At 45.5% G+C, this 24,530-nt stretch overlaps 1 protein-coding gene across 3 annotated transcripts in view; it reads left to right on the top strand.

Annotated features, from left to right (window-relative positions):
• SRGAP2 (SLIT-ROBO Rho GTPase activating protein 2) overlaps positions 1-24,530 on the top strand; it is a 245,483-nt gene that overhangs the window by 131,802 nt on the left and 89,151 nt on the right. For all 3 annotated transcript variants that reach the window (XM_075064850.1, XM_032792531.2, XM_075064849.1), the window contains exon 3: positions 1,721-1,883. In XM_075064850.1, coding sequence (XP_074920951.1) covers positions 1,721-1,883 — 163 coding nt within the window. The remainder of the gene's footprint in view (positions 1-1,720; positions 1,884-24,530) is intronic.

Below are 24,530 nucleotides of genomic sequence, written 5' to 3'. Positions count from 1 at the left end.
ACTCAATTGGTCACAGTAGGTTTAAATGCAATGGAAGTATGTATAAAAGTATCTCAGAAATGCATATAGTGGCTGTACCTTCTCTCTCCCAGTGGGTGGTTGTTGATTGGAAATAAATCAAACGAACAACAACCCTTTAGTAATTCTTTATGAAATGACGCATGTAGTAAAACAGAATCTTTAAAGGCAGATGGCATACTGACTCTTTGCTTAAACGTAAGTATTTGCACAGTGGATAAAGTTAGCCTTTTAGGCTATTTATTCACTTTTCAGGACAACAGCCAAGTAACTTTTTTAAACCACATTCTCCCGTGACTTATGTGCACTTGCGACCACACTGATTTCATTGTGTGTAAGTCAGGGTAGTTATCTGACTGTTGATAAAACCTTGGTTGTGCATTAAGTTCATATCTTTTAAAAATATGTATAAATACTGAATTTATACTGGAAACCATTTCATTTACTGAAATAAAAAGTCATACAATATAATGTTAAAGTAAACCTGATTACCGTATCCAAATTATCATGGGGAGAGATGGGTTAAGAAAATGTTTCAGGGTTTTTTGGGAGTCTTGGTATTTCGTTGTATTGGCTTAGAGTAGATCCTTAAGTTTAGACATGTTAGGGAGAAAGAGAGGAGTGTAACTTTGCTGAAGATTCAGCTACAAAAAGTGTGTGGGAGAAATGCTTGAAATGCATTTGCTCATGCTGAGTTTGAAGAATATAGGATCTCTTCTCTAGTTTGTAGTTAGAGAAACTGAAGAGGGCTGTAGGACAGAGCAAACGCTTGTGTCAGGGTTGAGAGGGAGATGATCAAAGAAGCAGCATCTGCTATATCTCAGAATCACTGTAAACCAGGCATAACAACACGTTCTGCTCTCTGCTTCTGGAAATAAAGATTCATTCAGAACATTATTTGTCCAGGTGAAGGCAATGACCTGGTGCTAAATTCTTTGTTGAATTAGGGTAAGGTAAGCAGTAATCATTTACTGTTCTGTGCAACCAGCTTGGCTTTGTTACAGTACTATGAGAGGCTTCAGACTTCTTGAATACAGAATTGGTCCAGAAAAACATTTTTATATTTAAATTTTACTAGTGCAGAAGCTTCATTATATTCAGTGGCTTTTTTTTATGTTCATGCTTGGGACAGACATCTGCTAGTTTGCTGAACACTTGAAACGTTATTGTTGCTGCTGGGGTTCTTGTGCAGGTCACATGCCCATCATGGACAGAGGACTTATTTTTTTTGGAGTGAGAAGCATGTTATAACAGCGTAAGGGCTACTGAAGAGGAACACACCTATTGAATGTGTCTAAGAAAACTATATCTACGTTTGGCAGAGGAAATGTTGCTAGAATCTGGCTGCTGGCTACCAGCAGCTTTGTCTATCATTTGTACAGTGGGTAGCATTATTCTGATGCTAGTGTGGGTCGTGCCTAAATGATTGGATATTTGAAATCTGCTTACACTGTAGACAAGAAACAAGTCTATGGATAAAGCTTGCACAGTCCCTCAGTCAGTAGTGCACTCTCTCTCCTTGTCACGGGTATCAAAATTCCCACATGCCTTTTAGACACGATTCTCAGGAGCTACATATGGTATGTTACAGTAGCTACACTTCTGGCGTGGAACCTATAGAATGTGTGTTCAAGTGAATGATTTAGCCTGTTTGACCTAAAGTCCTGTCCCCCACATTGTTTCCATTTTGCATACCCTGCAGGAAGGATCAGAATGTCCTGTCTCCAGTCAACTGTTGGAATCTCCTCTTAAACCAGGTGAAGCGAGAGAGCAGGGACCACACAACCCTGAGTGACATCTACCTAAACAATATCATCCCTCGATTTGTCCAAGTCAGCGAAGACTCTGGGCGACTCTTCAAGAAGGTAACAGCATGCTGCAGCACCCATGTTTTCTTTGACTCTGTAGAAAACAAAACTTTAGGTGTCTTTTCTACTGTGACTCGCTGACTAGTTGGTTTGCTATCCTGTCTGCAGCTTGCAAATCTATTTTCATCATACACAACTGTACTCGGACTTCCTGTGATTGTTGTGGCTTGAGGATTCTTCTAAAAGGAATCTGTCAGTTCTTTAGTTTAATCTGGTGATTGGTAGCAATACAAGGGTAATGGAGTATGGCTTAGTGGCTTGTGATATGCAGAAGGTCAGACTAGATCAGTGGTTCGCAAACTGGGGGTCGGGACCCCTCGGGGGTCATGATGCTATTACATGGGGTGGCTGTCAGCCCCCACCCTAGACCCCACTTTGCATTCAGCATTTATAATAGTGTTAAGTATATTAAAAAGTGATTTTAATTTATAAGGGGGGGTTGCACTCAAAGGCTTGTTATGTGAAAGGGGTCACTAGTACAAAAGTTTGAGAATCACTGGACTAGATGATCTGCTGGTCTCTTCTGACCTTATACTTTATGGGCTTGTCTACACAGTAGGTTTGTATGTAACAAGTCAAGGTGTGAATTTGCAGCACACCAGTTTGCTGAGCACAAAATCGCCATGTGCTACAGGGAAATGAAAGCCTTAGTGCAGGGCTTGGCAACCTTTCAGAAGTGCTGTGTCGAGTCTTCATTTAGTCACTCTAATTTTAAGGCTTCACATACCAGTAATACATTTTACATTTTTAGAAGCTCTTTCTATAAGTCTATAATACATAACTAAACTATTGTTGTATGTAAAGTAAATAAGGATTTTAAAATGTTTAAGAAGCTTCATTTAAAATTTAAATTAAAATGCAGAGCCCTCCCCACCCCCACCCCCACCGGTGGCCAGGCCCCAGGCAGTGTGAATGTCACTGAAAATCAGCTCAGGTGCCGCCTTTGGCATGCGTGACATAGGTTGCCTCCCCTGCCTTAGCATGTGGCCTGAGGCTCTGACTAAGGTTCATAGATCCAAAACAAGGCCCAACTCTCCTTTTTACCTCCTTAAAACACACATACAAAGAATTGCATATACTTTGTTTTAAAACTGATATTTCAAATCTCTTAACTTCAATAACAAGAATAAGCTGCCAATACTCATGTAGTACAGCCTTCCAATAACAAACCTGTGTCTGCTATGGAGAGATTTCTGTTTGAACCTATGTTGTGTTTCCATCTTGACAAATGATGAAGCAAACCATTTTGAAAATTAGATACCTAACTGTCCTTTTGAAAACCAGAGGAAAAACCACAAAGGGAGTCATTTGTTAGGAATGACTTCTCTCATGAGCACTTGGAAATAGGTTTGGGCAGTGGGAGTGAGGGGCTTGTGTGTTAAGAATTTATAGTTGTCCAGTTGATGAAACATGATGTGGAAGATTTGGAAAAACACTTTTAAACAACAATGAATTGGTCTCTCTTGAGATTTCTTGATAGCACCAGCTGGCTGTTAACTTACTAAAGCCAGTGCAGGTTTAAAGAGTTTTCTGCCTCATGGGTGTGTCTTGATTCTTAAGAGACTTCTTCCCATTCTAACCAAGTTGGAAGAAAGGGCTGTAAAGTTTGTTGTGGCTAGCTAAAGAATAATTACATAGGCACTCATCCTGTGTAGTAACGCTACATGTGGGGGTACAGATGAGGATAGTTTTGACAATATTTCCTGGCTGACTTTCGTATCTGTCTTTTGCTTTCTGTGGTCCTCATTAGTCTTATGCTAAAATCAGTGACACAAGTTGTGTGTATGCGACTTTAAAATGTAAATCTGTTTAGGTGAAATCTTGACAGTAATTGGGGCCTTCATCAGCTTTTCACTGTGGTCTTGACAGCAGCTTGAAATGTCTTAAAAGAATGTGTTCTGTCACTCTGAGCATCCATATGTGCTCTTAACCAGTTAAGAGACCCCATGCGGTGTAGCAGGGTTTAAACTAAAATGCACAGCATTATGCTATTGTACATAAAATGATATCCCAAAAAATTCACTTGAAGGGGCAGGGTAACCTTGCATTCTCATGACTGGAAGCAGTGTTCGTTGCTGTATTATGGAACCTTTTTAGGTAGAGTGGCAGCTGATTTGTGCTGGAATGAAAATGGCAGCAAGTGTTGTGCTCCTTTTGAGTCTGTTTGCTGAGCGTTAATGCTATTGCAGCAATATGTAGGAGAATGTAATCTGATGCAGAAAAATTAAGAATATGAATGACATGCTTCAGGCTTATGTTTTCTTGGACTTTAAGGTTTGTGTTCCTCAGGTGCCTCATAAGTAGAGGTGGTATCATTGTTTTTCAAGTAATGTCACAGCGAGACCTTTTTTTTGACCTTTTAAAACTTTTTGGTAATTAAATTACAGTTGATTAGTTTCTTACATGGGATTATTGAATGCCAGTTCTGCTAATCCTTCCAGGGGATAAGTAATCACTCCTCTTCGGGTTTAACAGGAGTTCTGCAGGAACAGAGTGGCTGAGAAAATGCAAGGCTGAGGAAGTCCCAGGGAAGCTGATAAACTCTCTTGTTTATCTAGAAACTGACATTCTCAGTTTCAGCCCTCTCCTCCCCTATACAAACATTTTCTTATCCTGTTCTGTTTTAGTTTGATCAGTGGGATTTGATTTTTTATTTTTTGTGTGTATTTGAAAAAAAAAAAAAATCTTGGCATGTTTCTCAGACTGAGTGGAAGCTTCTCAGTCTTGTGAAGACGGGAGCCCCTCCATGTCAGAAACTCAGATAGTTTGGATTTAGTAACTAGATCCCAGGCTTACCAATTTGGCCTAGTGCCAGGGCAGGTGTTTGACAGAACCTCTTGTGTTGATACTCTGTTGCTAGAAAGGAAACTTGCATCCCAGTCCTATCCAGGGAACCTCGCTCCTGAGCAAAATGGCAAATGTTAAATGGAAAGGATTTGACTGAACTCAGAACCACTGGGTATTGCACTCTTTTTTGGAGCCATTCGGCTTCTTGAGCCGCAATCAATGTGTCAAGTGTGAACCAGCACAACTGCTGATAAAGGCTGGATAGAAATACTCAAGCAAGAGTTAAGTGGACTGTAGAATCTCTTCTCTGCTCAACAGTTAATTGCAGAGTCATGGAGCTGAACTGCACTCTCATGGGTTTTAAGATATTACATTTTGTATAACTAATAGTACTTAGCATGTATATAATGCAGTATGTGTTCAAAGAGCTGCACAAAATACTAATTTAACTTTCAGAACAAACCTGTTCAGTAGGCAAGCAAATAATAGTAAGCCCACTAATCTAATCGTTCTTATGCAGAGTCACACAGCAAGTTACTGTCAGAGCCAGGAGGCTTTCTTTACTCTCAGCTGTGTGGTCCATTCCTCCAGATTCTGCTAGTTTCTAGTTGGTAGACCTTTGGAGGGACAGAAAGGTACTGAGTGCATTTATGGTTTTAACCCAGTTTTAGGTGAGATGCTGTCTGAATCCCTACGTAGTTGCACATTCTGTATATATATGGATATAAAGGTGTTCTTGAAAGTGACACTCGATCCTGTGCCGTGATTACTGGGCTCTTCGGTGATGTGCCTGTCTTCCAGAATTGTGCTTTAACTGAATGGAGGCTCGTTATTACCTAGTGTCCCCCATCCATCGAAAGGGAATCATAGAGTAGGACTGGAAGCAAGGAAGGAAGGGACCTTGAGTGGTCATGTAGTTCAGCTCCTTGTGCCACAGCGGGATCAAATAAACCAAGACCAGCACTGACTGGTTTGCCTACCTGTTCTTAAGTCTCCAGTGACAGGGATTCCATAACCTTCCTTGGAAGCTTATGCCAGTGTTTAACTATTCTAATAGAAAGTTTTTTTCCCTTGTATCTAACCTAAATCTCCCTTACTACAGATCTAAGCCCATTAGTCCTTGCCCTATCTTCAGTGGATATGGTGAATAATTGATCATCTTCTTCTCTTCAACAGCCCTTAACATATTTGAAGACTGTTATCAGGTGCGTCTCCCCCCACCTCCCTACCCCCAGTTTTTGTCTCAAGACTAACCTTGCCCAGTTGTTTAACCTTTTCTCATGAGTCAAGGTTTCTAAACCCTGTATCATTTGTGTTGCTCTTCTCTTGGCGCCCTCCAGTTTGTCTACGTCCTTTCTGATGTGTGGTACCCAGAACTGAACACAGTACTCCAGCTGAGGTTTCACCCGTGCTGGGTAGACCAGGACAACTACGTCCCATCTCTTACATACGACACTCCTGTTAATGTACTCCAGAATATTGGCCTTTTTTGCAGCTGACTCCATTGACTCTCATTCAATCTGTTACCCACTATACTCCCCTGATCCTTCACAGCAGTGATGATGGCCAGTTAGTTGAAGGAGGGGCTGATAAGAAGGCAGTTGGCAGGAAGTGGCTCAGTGCAAGGTGTGTGGCAGATTCTCTTTGGGAATCAACTACTGTTATACAGAATTTGGAAACCAGGTTTGTATCCATACTGATGAGAAACTCAAGGAAGACTTTTTTTTTTCCTTCTTCGATTTAAATTGAGGTTTCTTCTTCAGACTTTTGATGTAGTGGGAGTGGCGGTAACCACAGCAGAATGTGACAGCAAGAAAATCAGCCTCATTTTAGCAGTCCTAAAACAGATCTACTTTGTCCAGGAGGTGCAGGGGAGATAAAGTAATGAGAGCTGCCCCCTTTCCTCCCCTCCCCCTTTGTGGATAGAGCTCTTTAATTACAGGTGCTATTAGCTTGGTTTATTACAAGGATTTTTATTTTACCGTTTGTACTGGAAAATGTAGCCATTGGGACAATACTGCCAGTCTCTCACTTCAATAAAAGGGACGTGGCTACCCTTTTATTGTGGTCAAGTCACAGAGTAACAGTCTGTGGTGGAAGCAGAAGCATGTTTACCACTTGGACATAACTGAAGATCATATGAAAATTTAAGTCACCTTCATCACTTTAAATGCCATCCAATCCATGTACTTTGTCCTGTGTGTATATATATGTAAATGTGTGTCTATATTATAAAAAACAACTGTGGAAGGACCTGACATTCAGTAAAGTATGTTCTGTTTTACAAGGGCTGTTTGCTTTCTCCACCCAGGAGAAAGATGTCTTTGGAACTATGGCTGTGCAAGGTTGCCAGCACCTGCAGCCTTGGTTATGTCCATGAAATCTTTTCAGATGGACAAAGATGCTTTCCTATAGGAGAAGCGATGATTCTTCTCTTGAAGTAAGAAATAATTTAGAAATGCTGCAATGGAGTTAGTCCTCCCTATCTATAAAGTGTGTGAGAGAGATAAAAATATAGACTGAGAGCTATACCAAATTTGTAAACTTCATTTTGTGCACTCACATCTTGCTGCTCTTTGTGGACATATTGTGATGTTGTCTCTTCTGTATCTTGAGCATGTGAAAACACAAATTTTTACATGTTTCATACAGGAAAATCATGTGGAAAATACCCATTTTTCTTAGTTCTTTTGAAAGAGAATTCATTTAGTGGTAGCAAATGTTTGGCCTATGGCTAGCTGTGGAGAGATTTATGCCCAGGAATGATCCAGTGGGATGTAAGTCCTGCAGGGATGTGATATGGGTTGTCCTAATCTGTTTAAGATAGAGGTAATGGAATTTGGAGCCATGACACTACAATAAGGGTTTAGACAGAATTTGGGGGACTATCTCTGATTTAGGCTTTTATAACTTATAGCCAGTGCTTAGGGTTGTATGCAGAAATAAACAGGCATAGAGCAAGTACAGCTTGCTGTGGTAATCGAGCCTTGAGGCTGCAAAGGCCTGGATGGCTGTGGTAAGGTCCATGGTAGAGAGAGAGTCACAATGGCTGGCCCAACCATAGAAGGAAAAAAGTCGTACTATCACAGCTGTTGTCTGTGAACCCTGAAGCAGCAATGGATCCCATATGGAAGGATCCAGTCTTGCTGTGAAATAGAGCAACTGACATTTTTGGAAATGTGGATTTTGTCTCCAGTTCCTGGAAGTGGGTGTTATAAACCTTTGGCAAAAAATCTACAAGCGGAGACGCATCCTACTGTGCTGCCCTCAAAGACCCTCTGTTACAAAAGGAAAGTGTTACAAGGATGCAGCGTTGCTAGCTGTCAAATCCTGTAATAAACTCCGTTGACTACTCTTCCCCATATCTACTTTAGCAACACCATCAGAGGACCCAACCTCATGAACCACACCATAAGGGGCTCATTCACCTGCATATCTACTAATGTAATATATGCCATCATATGCGAGCAATGCCCCTCTGCTATGTATATTGGCCAAACTGGACAGTCTCTATGTAAAAGAATAAATGGACAGAAATAAGGCATCAGGAATGGTAACATACAAAAGCCAGTAGGAGAACACTTCACTTCAATCTCCCTGGACATTCTATAACACATTTAAAAGTAGCCATTCTTCAACAAAATAAACTTCAAAAACAGACTTCAAAGAGAAACTGCAGAGCTACAATTCATTTGCAAATTTAACACCATTAATTTGGGCTTGAATAGGGACTGGGAGTGGCTGGCTCACTACAAAAGAAGTTTTCCCTCATGGTCTTGACATCTCCTCATCAATTAGGGTGACCAGATGTCCTGATTTTATAGGGATGGACAGTCCCTACATTTGGGGCTTTGTTTTATATAGGTGCCTATTACCCCCCACACCCTGTCCTGATTTGTCTCACTTGCTGTCTGGTCACCCTATCAATTGAGAGTGGACCACATCCACCCTGACTGAATTGGCCTTGTTAACACTGGTTCTCCACTTGTAAAGTAACTCCCTTCTCCATGTGTCAGTATATTTATACCTGCATCGGTAATTTTCACTCCATGCATCTGAAGAAGTTTTTTTTACCCACAAAAGCTTATGCCCAAATAAATCTGTCTTTCAGGTGCCACCGGACTCCTTGTTGTTTTCGTGGATACAGACTAACATGGCTACCCCTCTGATACTAAACACTAACGTTTTTCTTTTAATATCAATTTATTTCTGAAATCCCAGTAGTGATTATACTTGAGTTGCATGTAACTTTTCAGATGGCTGCTGTTTTGAGCCTGCAGTGTTAGGCTTTCCTGTGCCCTAGGAGGACTGCGTGGTCTGGCTCTATCTAATTAAGTTTTTTCTCTCAATATCTTATAATGAAGAGATCCCTTTTCAGGGCTGTGATATGATGTGAAGGGCCTTATTTGTTGGAGAACTAGATGGAAAGTTGCCAACCACTTCAAAGGTATCTCTGCTGATAAGGGGGAGTCAGATTTACTGCCAAAGCCAACATTCAAGTGGTGTCAGACACTCAATGTATTGCTATGGTTTCTTACTGGCTGCCAGTCCTGTTTGCTGCTGCACTGAGGCTTCCCCGTAGAATGTTTTAAACACTGAGTATCAGGATATCGCATCTGTGTGCAATGAGAGTGGTCTTGGACGCTTGGATGCAACCAGCAAAAAGCAAGAGAAGTAAAGGATTTAAAAACCAAAAGAAGCAAAATTTCTCTTGCTTGGAGAAAAGGTTCTAAAATCTGAGCACTTCTAGAGGAAGAGCTGGCTAGGTATACTCTGCACAGGTCACTCCGGTGCCACCTCTTTTGGGCAGCTAGCTTGAAAGTGCTCCAGGTTTCCATACTCAGCCTCCACACTTGCAACCCAGCCAGTCTGATAATGGAGACTGCTCAGTGATACTCAGGCTTTTCCTCCACAAGGTATGTGACTTTGGAGAGTGAAGAGCAGAAAGAATAAGGGAAAGACCGGGCAAATGACCAGGTGTAGGGAGTTTGTGAAAGTCCCATCTTGGGTGGAGAGTAGCAAAAAACACTTAAAGCCTTGTGGAAAAGGCTCATTGTGGATTCTGGTGTTGAACTGATAGGTTGTTGAAATGGAGAGGGAAGGGAAAACATTCAGTATCTCTTCTTTCGGTTTTTTTTTTAATTGACAGGAAAACAAAATTGGACAATTTGTACACATGTGTGCGAGAGAGAGCGAGCCAGCTGTGTAGCATGAAAGCTTCTCTCTCACCTAAAAAAAAAAAAAGTTGGTCCAATAAGATATTTCCTCACCCACTTCGTGTCTCTAATATGCTGGGAGCAACACAACTACACTGCATACACGAAAACAAAAGTAGCTCAGCAAATTCAGATTTTTCAGGGGCTCTTAATTTTCTGCAGTAAGGAAATCAATAAGGGCCAGATGCATAGCTGGTGTAACATTGACTTCAATGGAGCTACGCCAACTTAGAAAAGCTGAGGGTCTGTCTTTTTAAATGTGTAATGTACTGAGTGGTTTAACTATACCATTTTACGTCCACATGGTGCATTTTGGTCCTCTGCTATATATTTTGGAGAGATTCACTGAACATTGCACTGCTTTCAGTGCCCTTTTATCTTAGGGTGTCCCTGCATGGTCCTGCTGTGCAGACTGCTGGGTGTGAGTTGCGGCGTGCACTGAAGTGTTGTGCTGTAACTTCCCTGTGTAGGCCCTGCTACTGTGAACTAAAAGGTACCTAGTTTATGATAACTTAGTCTCATTTTAAACAAGCCTATGATAAGGTGGACTCGGTACCTTTTATTTCGCACTTGCAGGGTCTATACAGGGCAGTTGAAGTGCAGCACGTTAGTGTTCTGCAACTCAAATGCTGTAGTCCACACTGTGGGGCTGTGTGGATAAGCCCTTTGTTTCATGTTATAGCAGAAGAGACCACAAGCTGAAAAATCCAGCCAGAGACTATTTTGTGTTGAGGGAAAATAATGTTTAAAAATAATAGAAAGGAGTCTGACCCTGCAGCCCATTACTCATTTGACTGAATCTATTGACTTCAGTAGGAATCTGACCCCCTTGACTTTATTGGAACTGCTTGCGTAAGTAAGGTTGGTAGCAGCCGTCTCAAAGCTGTATATGCAGTTTTTATAAGAAAAATAACATGATCTGTAAGAGAATAGCTGACCATTCTCTATGAATAAATCAAACCAAGTGGAAATTCCAGATCCTGTCTGGCCATAATAGCAACAAATTGGTGCCTCTAGGGGGTGAGTTAAATTGTTTCTATTCTTCCCATAATTAATGATGTAGCCCTGTGTTCAGAAACCATAGGGCTCAGATACACAAGTCTCAGTGCAAGCCTGCATTTCCATTCTGATCTTCTCACTGCCTGTCTTGGGAGAATGTATGGTTTTGATGTTAGGTTCCATTCTTGTGCAGACTCCTTTTTGATTCTCTCTATCTTTGTAGAAGGCGCTCCTTTGATTACTCCATACTTATCCTTGTTGAGCACGGCCTTTTAAAAAAATATATTTTTTTTACGCTATTTTCCATTTGAGTTTGTTCTCTTCCGCCGCCCCATTCTCTTTATCTCCTAGCTGACCCTTGGTTTTTACATGGGCCCTTGATTTCTCTGCATGGTGTAAGCTTTGTATTTCTGGTATGGTTATCAGATTCTTCCCCCACTGATGACTCTCTAGTGGGGTCCCTTGATATTTATACGTGCACTGTTGAGAAGAAGCCTTTTCGGTTTGGTCTCTTTAGTCCCTAGTTCTCTGCTCCTTGTTTGATGTCGTCCCTCGAAGCAGACTGATCTCTTGTGTTTAAGGAAAACGCCTTTTTTATAGAATACAGAAGTCTTCGTTTTTATCCAGTCCCTGGACGTATTTTTCTCTAGTACGTCCAGCTGACTGGCTTTCTATAACAAAAACATCAAGTTAAGTGTTTGTGTAGCTGTTTCTTGGTGCCATAACTTGCTTCACACTCAAGTGGATGATTGGGTAAGTTATCAGCAGAGGTGGAAGCAAAATGTTAGTGGTGTCAGGAATGTAACTCAGTGAGGAAGCAAAGTTAATCTAGTCAGCTGCCTGCTTCAGCACCCTCTTCCTTCACTGGAGGCTTGCAGGATACAATCTCTCTCTTCCCATGACCTTATTTCCTGAAGCTCATGTAGAGGCTGAATTGCCCTTTTAAAATAATATACCAGTATTTTACAGTAAAAGCACAAAACACGACATGAGTGCAACCCTTTCCACTGCATCACACTCGAGCAACCAGTCTTCGCTTTCAAGGTTCCTCACAGCCTATCCCCAGTGTAACTATCTTCTCTCATATGCGATTGAGATGTTGACATCCATCTCTGATCCGCAGATGATACCATCTTTCATTGCCCTCTGGTTTTAAATTTTCAAACAAGGACTTATTCGCTTTCTCCTGTGCTGCCCCTCACAGTTGGAAGAAGCTCCCCATAAACATCTGCAAAGCTACATCATTCTCCTCCTCCAATTATTTCCTTAACTCATTTGCCATGATGCCTAGAAAAAAACATAACAATTGGGCTACTGGCATACTGAGATCACTGCCTATCATTCTGACCAACATTGTCTTAGTTTCTTATGCTTCTCTGCCTGCATCCACCTGTTGTCTCTGGTCTTACATGTAGATTATAAGATCTTTGGGGTCGGTATCATCTTCTTATTCTATTTGTATATAGCACTTACCACAATGAGATCCTGAACAATGACTGCAGTACAAATAATTTAAACTATAGTCTCTTGGATCATTATTCTAGTTTGACACCACTTAGCAATAATTCTGCCCGCAGGATTCTCTGGGCTGTTCTCTAGAGAGAACATTTTCAGAACTTGTGTTCTGTACTCTCCTGTTGTTATACTGTTCCTTTATCCAGCATTGCTTTTGAGAGGAGACACTTCTGCTATGATTTTACTTCTAAGTTGACTTCCATTCTTGTTGGAAAAGTTTTTTTAATCAGCAGACAATGGCCGTATCAATGGGTGCTTCAGCTGCATCCCACACCATTATGCAGGAAGCCAGTTTGAGATGCGCACAGGATTTAACTATCACCATCTTTGTGTGGTTTAAATCTCTTTCTACTGAGCTTATACCAAGATACCAGTGGCAATCCGGCCCCAGTTCCAGACTGTTAGATGTCACAGCTTCCTGCAAATCTTTCAGGAATACAGGATTCCTTGTCTACATCCCTGTAGTGCTTGAGTGATTTGATCATGACAGGGGCTCTGTCCATGTGGTGCACTGTATTTGATGTGAAATGACAGTCCACAGTGAACTGGTCAGAATTCTGGTAATCTATGAAGCAATACTACACCATTAATTTTTTTAAAGGGGCACTTGCTCAAGACCTGACAGACATTAAAATTGTGCTTATGGGAGCCACTGGGAAAATAATAAATATTTTTAAAATCTAGCTCTCACAGATAATTTGCTTGATTTCTTATTTAATTTAAGACTAATAGCAAAACCATCATATCCTTCTGAAGCTAGATCTCCACACCTTTCAATCCAACTCGCATACTCTATCTATATCTATCGAAACTGTCACTAAGGTGGCGGGAGGGGCTAGGGGGATACATCCATTACATGTTCACTACTACACCTCCACATTTTGCCACGGAATCACCTTCTGCCTTAGTCTTTCATACTATTTCTGTTACTAATGATGCTGTTGAATGGAACAGGCAGGAAAATAAATCATGTTGCTTTCTGTTACCATAAATACAGTTGTGGTGTGGTAATATCCATATTTCTCAAATGAGAGAGGACAAACTGTAGAGGAAAAATCTTACTGTCCTAATTGTAATAGTTCATACGCATGAGAGTAATGTCTGCTGAAGCAGTATGTGATTATTGAATTGTTTAACCCTCTCCCCATATTTCCAAGGGCAAAGTTCTGTTCTGAAATGAAATGAGTTCTGAACAGTCATTTATCTCTCATTAGTGGAGTTAAATATCTCCTACCCTACTTATTTTTCTTAGAAGAAACTGCATTGATGGAAATTTGTATGTGTTGGCATTATCAATGTTAGCAGTACATCTCCACTCCTGGGCAAGAGATGAAAATGGTTTTTCTAAACAGTGATCACTGACGTGTTGTTCATGCTCCATACCAAGTAAACTATAACGACGTGGTCAGAGTCCATTGCCTCGAGTGAAGCACTGCAGCACTCAAGGCTATAGTTAAAGTATTTGTTAGCTCTGTTTCAGGCTGCAAATGCTATTCCTGTCTGTGGCATAGGCAGTGAATGTGCTGCAGTGGGCCCTTTTCAGTGTGTGCAAAATGAGTCTTTTACTGTGACATTTTCTTTCTCTTTCCCTGTATTCATATTTGAAGCCTGTGTTGTTCCTTATTATAGCAATATGCCTCTCTTTATCTAGCCTTTTGTACATCTGTCACGGAGTGTGGGGGAGTCCGGCCCTGCACCCCTCTTCCTGGACCCCAGGAAGCCAGAGCCTTCTGTTTTACTGGCTGTTTTGCCAGCCAGTAAAACAGAAGGCTTATTGGACAACAGGAACGCAGGTTACAGCAGAGCTTGCAGGCACAGTCAGGACCCCTCCATCGAGTCCTTCTGGGCTTTCAGGGTGCTTGGATCCCAGCTTAGGATACCCTGAATTCTGCCCACACAGCCCCAAACCCAAACTGACTTGCCCCTCCTCCCGCTGGCCGATTCCTTTGTCCCGTTTCCTCAGCAAAGGTCCTCACCCCCTCCCCCCTGCCTGGCTCAGGTTACAGGCTTAAAGATCCTGTCCCTCACCTAAAGACATCCTCCCAGGGGACCCCTATGTACCAGCCCTTCTTGAGGTCACCACCTTTCTGCCAGGGTTGAGCTGCAGACTCCTCTGCCCTGGGACCTCGCTGCAATCCCACGGGACCCTGGTACTGCAAGTCCTTCTCACTGGCACACACTCCCAGGGTTAATCACCCTTGTTTACTGCTCCCCAGTCACTTACTGCAGGAAGCGCCATCCACGGGGTGCAGTATATCCCACCGCTGCCAGCAGTTGTCACGGAGTGTGGGGGAATCTGCCTGCACCCTCTTTCCTGGACCCCACAGTGACTTTTAGCTAGCCAGTAAAACAGAAGGTTATTGGACAACAGGAATGCAAGGTTACAGCAAGCTTGCATCTCCCGGGGTAGCAGCTTCTTGCTCAGGTACACGATGGGGTGTCTCTCCCCCTTTTTCATCCTCCTGCATTAACACCGCCCCCAGTCCCGTGTCTGAGGCGTCGGTGAACACCATAAAGGGTTTGTCAAAATCTGGGTTCGCCAGAACTGGGCCACTAACCAGAGCCTCCTTCAGCGCCCGGAAAGCCTCCTGGCACTGCTCGGTCCAGATCACCTTGTCTGGCTTCCCCTTTTTGCACAGTTCAGTGATGGGGCGGCTATGGCACTAAAGTGGGGCACGAACCTTCGATAGTACCCGCCATCCCAATAAAGGCCTGGACCTGCTTTTTGTTTGGGGAGCAGGCCAGTCTCTGATCACCTCCACCTTGGCTGGTTCCGGCTTCAGGCAGCCGCTCCCCACCCGATGGCCCAGGTAAGATACTTCAGCCATCCCCACCTTGCACTTCTCAGCCTTTACGGTTAACCCAGCCTCCCGGATTCGGTCCAGGACTTGTGTAACCTGGGACACGTGGTCCTCCCAGGTCTGGCTGAAGACGCAGATGTCGTCAATATAGGCCACGGCAAAACTCTCCATCCCCCTCAGTAGCTGATCCACCAGGCGCTGGAAGGTGGCCGGCGCTCCCTTGAGGCCAAAGGGCAGGCAGGTCAGAAACTCGTAGAGCCCCAGAGGGGTGATAAAGGCCGATTTCAGCCTGGCATCTGCGTCCAGCGGCACTTGCCAGTAGCCCTTGGTAAGATCCATGGTGGTGAGGTACCGAGCACCTCCCAGCTTGTCTAGGAGCTCGTCAGGCCTGGGCATGGGGTAGGCATCAGATACGGTGATGGCATTGAGCTTTCGATAGTCCACACAGAACCGGATTGACCCATCCTTCTTGGGGACCAGCACCACTGGCGAGGCCCAAGGGCTGGAAGACTGCTGGATCACCCCCAAAGCCAGCATGTCCCTGACCTCTCTTTCAAGATCCTGGGCAGTTTTACCAGTGACCCGAAAAGGGGAGCATCTTATAGGGGGATGTGACCCGGTCTCCACCCTGTGGACAGTCAAATTAGTGCGTCCAGGCTGGTTGGAAAACAGCTGTCGGTATAGATGCAGCACCCCTCTGATCTCAGCGTGCTGGGCCAGGTCAGCTGATCAGAGAGGGGAATCGCCTCCAGGGGGGAACCAGCTTTTGTCCCAGGGAATAGATCCACTAAAGGGTCATCTCCCTGCCCCTCCCAGTGTCCACACACGGCCAACACCACATTCCCCTGTCATAGTATGGTTTCATCATGTTCACATGGTACACCCGACGGTGATGTGCCCGGTTTGACAGCTCCACCACATAGTTTACCTCATTCAGTTGCTTGATAACCTTGAAGGGTCCTTCCCAGGCGGCCTGGAGTTTGTTTTTCCTCACGGGGATGAGAACCATCACCTGATCCCCGTGGCAAAGGCCCGGGCCCGGCCGTGCGGTCATACCAGACCTTCTGCTTCCTCTGGGCTCGGGCCAGATTCTCCCTGGCCAGGCCCATGAGCTCGGCCAGTCTTTCCCGGAAGGTCAGGACATACTCCACCACTGACTCTCCCTCGGGAGTGGCCTTCCCCTCCCATTCATCTCTCATCAGGTCCAGGGGCCCCCTTACCGCCTTCCATACAACAGTTCGAAAGGCGAAAACCCGGTAGATTCCTGGGGTACCTCCCTGTACGCGAACAGCAGGTGAGGTAAGTATTTGTCCCAATCCTGCGGGTGCTGGTTCATAAATGTTTTTAGCATCATCTTCAGCGTCCCGTTGAACCTTTCCACCAGCCCGTTGGACTGGGGGTGATACGCTGAGGCCCAGTTGTGCTGGACCCCACATTTCTGCCATAAGGACCGGAGCAGGGCCGACATGAAGTTGGACCCCTGATCCGTTAAGACCTCCTTGGGGAACCCCACCCGGCTGAAAATTGTCAGCAGCGCATCTGCCACTGTGTCTGCTTCGATAGAGGACAAGGCCACCGCCTCGGGGTAGCGAGTGGCAAAATCCACCACCACCAGGATGTATTTCTTCCCTGACCGGGTCGTCTTGCTGAGAGGTCCCACTATGTCCATGGCCACCTTCTGGAAAGTTCTTCTATGATGGGTAAAGGCCTCAAGGCCGCTTTCCCCTTGTCCCGGGCCTTCCCCACCCTCTGGCAGGGGTCACAGGATTGGCAGTACTGTCGGACATGGGTAAAGACCCCAGGCCAGTAAAAGTTCTGTAGCAGCCTCTGCCTGGTGCGCCGGATTCCCTGGTGTCCTGCGAGAGGGATGTCATGGGCCAGGTACAGCAGCTTGTGGCGAAACTTCTGGGGAACCACCAGCTGCCTCCTGATCCCCCATGACTCTACTTCCCCTGGGGGAGCCCATTCTCGGTACAGGAACCCCTTCTCCCACAGGAACCTCTCCTTGCAACCTCTCCTCATGGTCTGTACCGCACTAAGGTCAGCCCGGTCCCTGGGCTTCCGCAAGGAGGGATCTTTCTGCAACTCGCCTGGAACTCAGCAGCTGGGACAGGGATGGGGACCAGCTCTCTCTTGCTGGCTGGGTCTGAGGCCGCAGCCTCTCTGAGCCGTGCCCCTGGGCGTTCCCCGCCCCCCAGGTTAGGGTCCTGCACCTCGGGCCGAGTACCTTCCCCGTTGTCGGGGTGCAGTGCCCTTTGCCGACTCTGACTACGAGTCACGACCAGGGCACTCTGAGTGCTACTAGGCCAGTCCTCAAGGTCCCCTCCCATTAACACGTCTGTGGGCAAATGTGGGTGTACCCCCACGTCCTTGGGCCCTCCTTGGCCTCCCACTTCAGATGTACTCTCGCCACGGGCACCTTGAATGGGGTCCCGCCCACGCCCATCAGGGTCAGGTAGGTGTCGGGCACCATCCGATCTGAGGCCACCACCTCGGGCGGGCAAGCGTCACCTCTGCGCCCGTGTCCCAGTACCCAGTGACCTCCCCTCCCATCTACCTCCAGGGAAACAAGGCACTCTTTCCGGAGGGGCAGCCCGCGCCCACCCGGTAAACCAAAAACCCGGAGGCTGGAGCATCCAGCCCCCAGAGGAGCTGACCTGGGGACCTCCTCCCTCCTTCACAGGTGGTATGTTGCCAGCCCCCCTTTCCCGGGAATGTAGCCCCTCTTCCGATTGGGTTTTTACCCAGTCCACCCTCTGCGGGTTGGTCTGCTTGGTCTGTCCCTGAGCTTGGGGCACTGGGCCCGTATGTGGCCTCGTTGGCCACATTGATAGCAGCCCATGTCTCGTGGGTCCCCTGAGTGGGTCGGAGGGACCTGACGCTGGATGTTCCCCTTTTGGGGGGGTTCTCCATAGGCCCCCGCTGGGGGTCCCATGATGACTCTCTCTCTGCGTTGAGGCAGGCCTGCTCCTTCGAGACTCCTCCCTGCCATCCCCTGCCCGACTGTCCACAAATTGGTCGGCAAGTTGGCCTGCGTGCTGCGGGTTCTCCGGCTTCTGGTCCTTGCTCTTCCCTCATTCCCACACACAGACAGTCCCTATTCCTCACATCTCTCCCCCCTTCGGACTGAATCGAGCGGGGTCACTCTGCCCAGTGCCCTAGGGAAGTTCAGGGCCCCCTCTCCGGGACAACGCCGTCCTACTATCAGGTGGCATTTCCTTCACATGGACCACGTCCATGTCATAGTCCTGCAGGAGCAGGGCTCCACCTAGGAGCTTGGCCTTGGCTCCTTTCATCTGGTGCAGCCAGGTCAGGGGGAGATGTGGTCGGTTGTAACTGTTAAGTGTCGCCCAAAGAGATGGCTCTAGCTTCTTAAGGGCCCACACCCATTGGCCAAGCATTCCTTCTCGATGTCCGCGTAGTTTACTCCTGGGGTAGCAGCTTCTTGCTCAGGTTCACGATGTGTGTCTCTCCCCTTTTCTTCCTTGCATTAACACGCCCCCCGTCCCGTGTCTGACGCGTCGGTGAACACCATAAAGGGTTTGTCCGAAATCTCGGTTCGCCAGAACTGGGCCAACTAACCAGAGCCTCCTTCAGCGCCCGGAAAGTCTCCTGGCACTGCTCGGTTCAGATCACCTTGTCTGGCTTCCCTTTTTGCACAGTTCAGTGATTGGGGCCGGCTACCAGCACTAAAGTGGGGCACGAACCTTCGATAGTACCCCGCCATCCCAAAAAAAGGCCTGGACCTCGCTTTTTGGCTTGGGGGAGCAGGCCAGTTCTTCTGATCACCTCCACCTTGGCTGGTTCCGGTTCAGGTAGCCGCTTCCCACCCGATGGCCCAGGTAAGATACTTCAGCCATCCCACCTTGCACTTCTCAGCCTTTATGGTTAACCCAGCCTTTTGGAGTCAGTCACGGACGTTGTTTAACTGGGACACACGTGATCCTACCCAGGTCCTGGCTGAGACGCAGATGTCGTGCAATATACCCGCCACCGGCAAACTCTCCATCCCCCTCAGTAGCTGATTCCACCGGCGCTGAAGTGGCCGGCGCTCCTGAGGCCAAGGGCAGCGGTTCCAGAATCGTAGAGCCCCAGACGGGGTGTAAAGCGCCGAATTTCAGCTGGCATACTCGCGTCCGCATGGACTTGCCAGTAGCCTTGGCTAAGATCCCATTGTGATGATTGGTTACCGAGCCACCTCCCAGCTTGTCTAGGAGCTCGTTCAGGCCTGGGACATGGGTAAGCACAGATACGGTGATGGCATTGAGCTTCTCATAGTCCACACAGACCCAGGATTGACATCCTTCTTGAGGGGCCAGCACACTGTCAAGCCACGGGCTGGAAGACTGCTTTGATCCCCCCAACAGCCCATGTCCTGACCTCTCTTCTTTCAAGATCCTGGGCAGTTTCACCAGTGACCCGAAAGGGGGCATCTATAGAGGGATAGTAGACCCGGTTCCACCCTGTGGACAGTTCAAATTAGGCTATATAAAAGAACTTCTTCAGTATGAATCAGTGGGCACAGTCAGGACCCCTCCATCGAGTCCTTCTGGGCTTTCAGGGTGCTTGGATCCCAGCTTAGGATACCCTGAATTCCGCCCACACAGCCCCAAACCCAAACTGACCTGCCCCTCCTCCCGCTGGCCAATTCCTTTGTCCCGTTTCCTTAGCAAAGGTCCTCACCCCCTCCCCCCTGCCTGGCTCAGGTTACAGGCTTAAAGATCCTGTCCCACACCTAAAGACATCCCCTGCTCTCCCATTCCCCACACAGACAGCCCCTACTCCATCACAACATCCGCTTGGATTCAGGTCAGCCAGAGACTGTCTGACAGCATCTCTTAGCCTCCAGGTCAGTCATCCAGCTGCAATGCCTCTACTCAGCCATGTCAAGAGATTTCTCATAGCAATTTGAGAGAGGACATCGAGGAGAGTAGGTAGGCCAAAGCTATCATATGCTGCAAAGAGATTGCATAAGCAGGATTACAGGACTTTACAGGCTGCTAGTGGGGCTTGCCACCCTCTGAAACCCTTTTCGCATCTCACTCAGTTGATAGGTGACTCTGTGTAACTGGCTTCACAATAAGAGTAAGTCCTCTCAGCCTGAAATTGTTTGATTTATAGGGAGCTGGGAATTCAAAGCCTGAAACTTGATAGCCCACTGCTGAAGGCAGCAAAAAAAGAAGCAAATAGAAGCTATTTGGAAACCAAATTTATGATCCAAAGAGTGTAAGTGGCAATGTTATGATATGGCATTGCTGCAACCTATTATGATTGTGAATGGCTTTTTCACAGCCCAGTGTTTTTGCCAAGTAGGATAAATTCCTCCTTGCTAACATAACAGTCAAATGAAAAATGTATCAATCACTAGTGCAGCAGGTGGGGAGACCCCTATGTAGGTAAAGAATGAACTATTGCATGAATGATGCCATTATATTGGACCACTGTGAAGTTGTATCATAGAATATCAGGATTGGAAGGGACCTTAGGAGGTCATCTAGTCCAACCCCCTCTCAAAGCAGGACCAATCCCCAGACAGATGTTGACCCCAGTTTCCTAAACGGCCCCCTCAAGGATTGAATGCAAAACCCTGGGATTAGCAGGCCAATGCTCAAACCACTGAGCTCTATCATTTCCGCCCAAATGTATATATAATATAAAAAAAATACCATTAGCTTGGTTATCCCCATTATGTGGGGCATATATTTTATCAAGTAGCTGCATGTTCTAGATTTTTTTGTCTCTAAACCAGGGAGAATATTAATGCAACAACAGGAACAGCAGGAAAAAACCTTAGCTCTTGTTATATAGGGCCATGTGATAATAAGTAAACAGACCATACATAAAAATGGTGAAGAATGGAGTTATATAAAACATGCACAGGCGTAGTCTATAGATGATATGCATGCAGCATTTCCTAAGAATAGACCTGTCAGAAACAGACCCCTAAATGACAAGTGACAAAATAGCCTGGGTTCTAACTTGACCAGTATAATGTGTTACAGGCAATGAGTAAAGCTTTCAAAAGTGCCTAAGTCACCTAAGGCACTTCTGAAAAATTTTACCTAGCATGCCTTGTCTGCATTAGGTAACACTATTTAAAAAAAGTCTAACATTCCACCTTCACATCTTAGTTTAGACAAGGTCTTGAGAATCCAAGATAAAAAAAATATTAGACTTCTAGAGCTTTAATAACTAAGACTATGTTTATGCCATGGAGGTCATGGATGCCATGGAATCCGTGACTTCTAGAGATCTCCATGACATTCTCTGTTTCAGCCCATGGGTCTGCGGGACTCTGGAACTGGCAGCTAGTGGGGCCTGGGCAGGGTTCCAGCGACAGGTGACAGACTCCTGAGGGGCCCTCCTCAAGGTTCTGGTGAGGGGCAGCCTTGCACAGGGGGAGGGGGACACCTTGGGTGAGCGGCTGAGGGCTGTCCTGTTTTCTCTTTGGGGAAATGTGGTCTCCCTGCAGCTTCTAGCTGCTGCGGGTGAAGTGGGAACCCCACAGCTCCCAGCCATCATAGTGGCAGGGGAAATCATGGAGCTGCAGCAGCAAATGTCACACACAGGTCACGGATTCTGTGAATTTTTGTGTATTGCACCTGACCTGTCTGTGACTTTTACTTAAAAATAGCCTTGACAAAATCTTCGCCTTAATGATGACTGAAAAGAGATCAGCAAGCTGTTTTTGGGTTGTTTTTTTCACTCTCCATTTTTAAGTTTTTTGTTTAAGTTGAAGTGCTTGGTTTCTGCAGTTTTTTTAATACTACCCTTGTCTCTTTTTCACTTCAATGAGGAGAAAGATGGTCTTGTAATTAAGGAACAGGTTTTAGAGACCACAGACTTAGGTTCTAGTCTCAGCTCTCCCACTAGCTGCTGTGATTTCAGGCGGTGGAGTAGAATGATCTGTCTTAGTGTTTATGTCCACCTATCACTGTATTACCTGAGTATCTTCCACAGATATGGACTTCATAGGATGGTTATTCTGAATCCAAGAAACTGTCTTGCTGTCAGATTGTAACCATGTTAAAAAAAAGTATGTTACATTCAGGGCATAAAATATTGACAGCATTCTTTAACTCTTATTTACCGCCACCCGAAATATTTTGAAGGTCAGGTTGTAATGTTGAGTGGAATGCAGAACAGCCAAGTAAGCATGCCTTAGATCCCCAAAATGTCTTGATTAAATTAGATGGGGGCTGGGAGATGGAACAAAGAGAGCCTTGAAGCTGGTGCAGCATTCTGAGAATGCATGTTCTAGTTAAGCGTGGTAGCGACCTACAGGTTGCCCATGATTCAGATACAGCCCTTTGTAACAAAAGGGGTGGGGGGGTGTGTGTGTGTGTGTGGGCGCGCGCACACTTGTGGCAGCTCTCTAGGCTGGCTTGTCCTGGGCCGAAAAGGATGTTTGAGATGGGCAGCTTGAAAGGAAAATGCCGATGTTGCAAGTCAAGAATGTTGATGAGAGTCGCTCTCCTAATTTTGCTGATTTTTTTTTTTATTTTTTTTATTTTTTTCCCCCTAGTGGGTGCTGGTCGTCATTTCCCTAATACAAAGAGTGTGGGGGTGGCTTTTTTGTGCCCACTCCCTTTTTCCTTCACATCCTCTCAGCAATGCATATCTTTGCAGCATTACAGTTGAACCCATTGTTCTTGGCACCCCTTCTTCCCACTTCTGCAGCCCCCAAGTGTTCGGTGTACTTTTCATATAATGCCGTTTTCCAGTAAGAATGTAAATGCAATTTGCTGAACTAGATGACCTCCCAGGTCAAGAAGACAGAACTCATTGTTTCTTGAATGTTGAAAACCACAAAATCTACCTGAAATATCACTAAGCTAATTAGAGGGTGATGCATGCACTCTTGTTGGAGCTATTATTACAATTGGGCCTAAATAACCTAATGAGTTTTTAATTTCTGATTAAATTTTAGTTAAGGCTTCCTATAAGATTAGTTACAACTTCAGGCTTTTAAAACTGCAAACATGGATTTAACTTGAAACCTTTCCCTCCCATCCCCATCTCATACACTGTAGTCATAAATATATTTGACCCCTGCACATCTGACTTTCTCTTTTCTTATGAGATGAGAGTATGGATTTTCAGCTTGATGGCTCTGATCACAAGGCTGCTGTACAATGGGATATCATATTAGAAATTCTCTTACGATTTGCTTTCTACTGCAGGCATTGCTTTGTCCTTGGCTAATTTGATATTAAATTCCTTCTTCCTTCAGCTGTCTTGCATTTTTTCCATCATGAAAATAAATGTTTGTTGATCAGAAATGGCAACAGCATCACCTCATAACCTGTGAATTCAAACACCCAAGACTGAAGGCATGCCTCTGTTTCCTGGTATGGGCTCAATACTGGGGTAACTGGGAGAAATTATATGGCTAGTGTTAGACAGGAGAATCAGACTAGATGATTTTATGGTCTCTTCTGGCCTTCAGATCTGTGAGTTGTATTCTCGACTGTGTCCATTTTGGGCCACCAAGATATAGCCCAGGTGCATTATTGTTGGGCTGCAGGTGTGACTTCATTGTTGTTCAGATAAAAATTTCCTCTGTTGGTTACAAGAGATTTGTTTCTGCCCACTCTGCTAATATTCAGCATCACAGATACATTCTCTCCACAATGAGCTCTATGCTTAAATCTGTGCACAAGTATATTCCCTGCTCTTTGCACCATATACAAGTACTGTACATGCATACACAGCCTCTCATCCCAAAGGCTCCCAAGACACTATTAAAATAACAATCAATTCACCCACTACTGAGAGGGAGCCAGCCCTCGGAAGGCAAATAGCAGCTGTGGAATAGCACATAGGAAGTGAAGACCTAGCCAACTGGAAATGCATTCTGCCTCCCTACACTTCCCCTCTAATTACCCAGGTTGCAAGTTGGACAACTGCCTCTATTCCTCTGAAAAGTGCCATGGTATCTTTTAATAACCACAAGTGGTCAGAACTAAGTCTCATCTGGAAGAAGGCACCTCCAGTAGTACAGCACTCACTAACATTATGCTGGAGCATTTCTTCAGTACTGGGAAGGAAGAGCACCTTCTATTGAATTGCCAGTACCACGTTCTGTAACACTTGGCTCTCTTTTCGGGGGAGGGAAAAGAAGGGGATGGGGGATCTCATCACTAGGTTTCTGCCTGCTTACAGGTGATGACTGAAGACATCAACAACTGGAGAGACTGAACTCCACTCACCAGTCTTTTTAACCATATCCCTGCATCATGTTCAGGAGGTGCCTTGAATTAGCGAAGCTTCTCAGCTGGCAACATCAGTCTCTGGGTGGTGAGGTTTGGATCCAGTGGTCTCTG

This window comes from Chelonoidis abingdonii, chromosome 4, assembly GCF_003597395.2.
Source record: "Chelonoidis abingdonii isolate Lonesome George chromosome 4, CheloAbing_2.0, whole genome shotgun sequence".
In the NCBI taxonomy this organism is placed as follows: Eukaryota; Metazoa; Chordata; order Testudines; family Testudinidae; genus Chelonoidis; species Chelonoidis abingdonii.
The sequence above is the reverse complement of the archived record's forward strand: the minus strand, read 5'-3'. Positions and strand labels throughout refer to the sequence as shown.